Source organism: Diabrotica virgifera, chromosome 9 (assembly GCF_917563875.1).
Source record: "Diabrotica virgifera virgifera chromosome 9, PGI_DIABVI_V3a".
In the NCBI taxonomy this organism is placed as follows: Eukaryota; Metazoa; Arthropoda; class Insecta; order Coleoptera; family Chrysomelidae; genus Diabrotica; species Diabrotica virgifera.
This window is the reverse complement of record NC_065451.1, coordinates 105,452,700-105,458,307: the sequence shown is the minus strand read 5'-3', so window position 1 is coordinate 105,458,307 and position 5,608 is coordinate 105,452,700. Positions and strand designations below refer to the sequence as shown.

Genomic DNA, 5,608 nt, shown 5'->3' with positions numbered 1-5,608 from the left:
GGAAGTCGAGTTCGAATTTCAAAATCTTGCACAAATTTCTGGGGTAGGAGATGCCAAGACTGAAGTAGTTCATATGGATCCACAAATTTTCTAATGTATGGTATGGTAAAGTTTTGTAGTTCTGCTTCTGTGAATAGGTACAAAGGTTTTTGTGGGTGTTGATTCATCACAATTCTTTTCTGGCAACATTCCATTATTGTTAAAACGATTAATGTTTTTAAACACCAAGTCTATCCACTTTTGCTCCTCGATTGCAGAAACAAAAAATAGTCTATTTTCTTCTTCTGCTGGATAAACTCTTCCACTACGCAAACGCATCACTTATACTAAGTCGTGAAAAGTTTTTAAACATATATTCTTTGTCCTTATATTTTCTTATTAACTGGTTAATACTCTTCTCTAACTGTTTAATATTTCTTGTTTTTTCATAAACTAAAATATCACGCTTTATTCTGTTAATACCTTTACTAAATTGTTCAACACGTTCACGAAGACTTCTTGAGCACATACTGTTCACATTATCGATGTTTCTGTACTCTTATATCCTCCCCACTCTCGTTGATACCAGTTGCAAATGTGTGGCTCACTCCTAATTATATATCCTCCCTACTCTCATCCATAGCAGTTGCAGATGCATGGCTCACTACCCCCCACTCCTAATAAAACTCCTAGATTATACCAGACTTTATCAGCTTGCGGGACTCATTCCCTTTGAAACTTGCTAAGCTAAATTATAAACCAGTTCGTTGTACGCCACGTGAAACCACGTGTTATGTTCAAATATAATATGTCATACAAATATGCGGATAATTGTGACGAGTGGGAAACGAGACTCCCTATTTATATTGTACGACAAAAGCTTTGTCTTATTTGTCGTAAAATGTCGGGGGCTAAACTTATTCCAAGAAGCTTAATATTTAAAGGGTGGAAATTGGTATTTGAATTTTGTGTATTTTGTAGCGAGACTAGACCTATGGGATTATCTCATCGAAGCGTAGGTTATCGTGATGGGTTAATGGAATCTCCACCATATACGTGTGACTCCCCACGTCCAAAGTTAGATTTACTATAAATAGATGCTAAAATCTTGGTAGAGATTATTAAGATGGTATCATTAGACTTTATTGTTTTACAAGCAATTCTGCAAAATCTGCTTTTAATTCAGCAACCCATCAATGTTAGAGAAGTTTTTGTGTGCTTTGACAGTAATGGTACACTTAATGAGACATGGTCAAGAATGGAATCATATCCGGGAAACAATTTTTTACCAACTTTACAAGCTGAAATACCATTAAATAGCACTAAATATAAATTGCGTTTTAGACATATGAGTGGTAGAAGCAGTGACTCCAAATGGTTAGAACTTTATAATGAAAGACCTAGAAAGGATACAGTCATATCTCCAATATTTTATTATATAGCCCTATGTTCGACTTTTTCAATAATTATGGTATTAATAGAATTGTGTAAGGTTTTAAATAAAAAGATTTGTTTTTATATATGCGTTTTATTGATACATAAAAATATACAATTTACAAATTTTACAAGTATGAATCATATTGAAAAGAATCGACTTGAAACAATTCTTCAAGAGGAATCTTTTCTAAATCGGCTAATTCCGGGGTGTGTAGCAGCTCATTCCCAAACATTATGAGATCATCTATGGTACCATTATGTGGACTAATTAAAAAATGCCCCCACGCAAGAGTTTTTACATCACCGTTTATTACACAGCGTTTGTCATCCTTAGAAGATAGTGCCACTTTATTCCTAAGTTCCGTATATATGATATGTAAATTAGACACAAATACATACATTTTTCTAAAGATTACACCACCTTTTTTTACTAATAGTACATAATCGCTCTTTTGCAACTGTGTTTTGGTTACGTGTTTTGAAATGCCTTTTGCTTTTTTTATTATTTTATTTGCTTCTATGCAATAAGATTTAGCACCTGTACCATAGAAACATTTAATGCAAATTCATCTTTCATTTTTCCTAGTATTGACGGTGTTTTCGGTATCCCGTGAACATTATCAGTTGGATAGTTGGAGGTGTCGAAATGTTCTAAATTTCTTTTCATGTCATTATAGAAATTGGGGGTGTATATCTCCATAATCAGGGAGTCTGTGTCTGTGTATAACAGGTTTGCGGCTTCCCCATATTTCTTTTTGATATATCCATAATAAAAATCATATATCACTGTTTTTGATAAATCTAAAATTGTAAATCCAACATAGAGAGGCTTGTCATAAACTATTTTGGTTTTACCCAAATGGACTGCCACCAAATTCTCATTAAACACGGAACAAGACTTGAATTCTGGTTTAGGGATAAGTGCCCTGGCTCCCAATGAATTTGTTTTTGTTTCCCAGCGGGTGCACAGGCGGATATCTCTTCTTTTTTCAACGTTCTCTAGAGTTTTACCGAATATTGCATTAACCAGAAGCTTAAAAAGATCCCCTTCAAACTCGTTTTTGGCTTTGTTTCTGAGTGATGTGTTTAGATCAATATATTTTTTTAACCATGGTGATTGCGAAAACTCTAGTATACGATGAATCCTTTTTAGTACCAGACCATACCTAAGACACTGTTTAGGATTGCGATAATGGATAATGTATTTAGTTTTATTGTTGAAATTTGGGATAAGTTTAGGACATTTGCTTCCTGGAGGTACCATGCTTTCGGGGCAGAATGGCAAATCATTATGTAAAGAATGTAAATGAGCTGGATATTCCAAATCCACTTCCAACACATACCCTTTATTCGCATCATCCTCCACCGAAAAACAGTCGAAGTTTTCTACATCGGTTACCCATTTAAAATTTTCATATGGAAGATATTGACACATGGCTGCACCATATAAATTTGTGGCATCTAGATACATGATGTAAGACCCGGGTTGTTGTGGATCATAGTTGGGTACATATTGATTATTTGCCACCGCTTCTCGTTTGCTACATTGTGCGACAACTCCTCTTACTCCTTTCTTAAAAAAGTGTACCATGTCCACATCTGTAAGAAGCTCCAGTTCAATTTCAGTGTATGTTAACATAGCATCCCAACTTAATGCAGGAGCAGTTATGTAGTGACAAGGATCCAAATTGTATTCTTTGTGACATATTTTTCTAAAATTTTCAAACACATCAGCCAGTAATAAGACATCTGATACTAAGTACACCATAGCATAGTCACTCATAGATTTACAATCAAATGTGTTCCATACATCAACTGCTCTTGCATAATCTTCATCAGAAATGTGTTTGTTAGTTAGATTATTGTAAAAATTTTCTTTAGGTGGAAGTGTTTTTTCTTTAAGTCTGTCAAATCCATCCATATATGAATAAGGAAAGACACCCTTACGTCTCACAAGTTCAAAGTGTTTAGTATCTGGGAAATACTTTCTAATTTCTGTACACTGCTCCGAGTCTAAAGTTGTGCTCAGAATATCCAAAGATTTTGCCAAAAATCTGTATGAATCAACAAATTTCAGAGTTATGTATTTATCTAGGCCATTTTTCGACTTTTCTACCAGAATTCTTTTAGAAATTGTGATATATTTTTCTTTCGTCTGTGCAATTACTGAAACTTTTTCACCAGTTGTTGAAAGCTCTTTAATAAAAAGATGACAATCATAATTACTCATGTTGTGAAAGAACACAGGTATTGTATTTGAGAGTTTGTTATTTATATTACAGGAGTTATGTGAAGCCCCAAGATATTTTGAATTTAGATGGTGGTGATCTTTCACCTTATGATTGAAAGGATTGAATGGCTTTCCACACAAGTAACACTCGGTAGCGCTCATATGTTTTTCAATTTCTTCTTTTGTTAACGGTGACATTGGTTTAACATGTTTAAGGTCATTGGTATATAGTTCATGCACTAAATCATCCAATTTCTTTATAAACACTTTGGGAGCATCCTCTCCTTCATATTTTATTAGTTTAGAAAGTGAATCATCGTAGTTGCATTTAAGGTAAAATGCAAACGAATATGCTTGGTGTTCAGCAGTTTTAACGGAATATGAATTTCCATTGAAAGGTTCAGCATGGTCTATGGGCTTTAGCAAACTTTCAAAATCAGCATAGATCACAAATGGCACAGGTAACATTTTTTGGATATTTATAAATTTTAGTATATTTTCTGGCACCATTTCACCAAACTTATTGATTTTAGGTTTCGTTGTGGGAAGTTCTGTGTAAATGTGAGAACAGTCGCTTTTTTGGTGATTATTTAGCTTTTCTTCGCTAACAAAGAATTGTAGACATCCATCACATAAGTATTCTTTGCGATGGTTTTTTGTTTTTTGAATTTTTACAAGTCTCAACATATCTAGAATCAGACAATAATGACTTTGTTTATCATTTGTTATAAGCAAAAGGTTCACGTGAGTGGCATGGCGATTACTTGTAAAATGCAATGGTCCAACTATTTCATATTGCCTTTTATTATTTACGAAATTGGATTCTAGCCCATAAACATTTACTGAAATATTATTGACGGTCTCAAACTTTTTAATGTCTTTTAGTTTCATCGGAAAGTCAATTCCTTCAAAATTCAACAAAGTATCGTATGGTGGATATGACTCTGGTTTGTTTGGGTTGCCACTAGCAGGAAAAATAGCTGCAATAATACTCCATGCAAAACACTTTATTATCTTTGTTTTCGATATTTAAAATAGTTTGTTTTCTTACTATAGGTGTTGGGAGACGAATATACGTTGATGCGGAAATACTACTAGATTTGTTTATGTTAACATCTAAAAACATTATTTCCTGCAATACCCAATTTGAATCTTTCTCTTGAAATTCTGATGCTTGCGTCATCAGTTCGTCCTTAAAATCATCAAATACTTCATCCAGTTCAGTGCTGATAGTTATAATTTTATTGCATGTGTTCATGGACTTGATATCTGATAGGTTAGTGTCAGGTTTTAGATAAATACCAAATATTTCAAAATTTACCTTTATGCTATTGAACTGATGTAGATATTCACTCAAAATGTTCAAAACTTTGGGTTTAACATCGTTTAAAAATCCATGATAATCCAGTTTTTTATCACCACTAAAACGATAGGATGCGATTCTGTTTTTAAACGCGTGTGTCAATTTTGAAACAGTTGCATCTATCACTTCCAATCCAAGCGGTCTTAATCTTTTTTTGGGAATATAATAATCCCCATTATGTTCATTATCACTATTCACATTTCTGTATTTACATGTTTTCATATGTCTTGACAGACTATCCGAGCGCGAAAACGATTTGTTACACCTGCGACACGTATTCATGATTCACGATAGACTAATGAGGAGCTCCGCTAATTTGCCTTAAATAGGATAAAGATATTATGAAAATATTACCCCCACCGTGCTATTTTTAGATATTGGTCATTAACCTTGAGATATTTTTAGACAGGATATTGTCTAGACAAGCAGATGGCCAGTTCATTGACCTTGAGCTATTTTTAGACAGAATATTGTCTAGACAAGCAGATGGTCAGTTCATTGACCTTGAGCTATTTTTTAGACATTGGCCGTTAACCTTGAGTTATTTTTAGATCGGATACTGTCTAGACACACCAGATGTCCAGTTAATTGACCCTTGA

At 33.9% G+C, this 5,608-nt stretch overlaps 1 protein-coding gene across 1 annotated transcript; it reads right to left on the bottom strand.

The window, feature by feature from the left end:
* Positions 1-1,933: 1,933 nt before the first annotated feature.
* On the bottom strand, positions 1,934-4,333 carry LOC126891213 (uncharacterized). Its single transcript, XM_050660394.1, has one exon. It carries the CDS (start codon positions 4,331-4,333, stop codon positions 1,934-1,936), a length of 2,400 nt encoding a protein of 799 aa, XP_050516351.1.
* Positions 4,334-5,608: the final 1,275 nt, after the last annotated feature.

What these genes read in the sequence shown, in the direction of transcription:
- LOC126891213 (XM_050660394.1), bottom strand. Translation starts at nt 4,333, where the DNA reads ATGTTGAGACTTGTAAAAATTCAAAAAACAAAAAACCATCGCAAAGAA.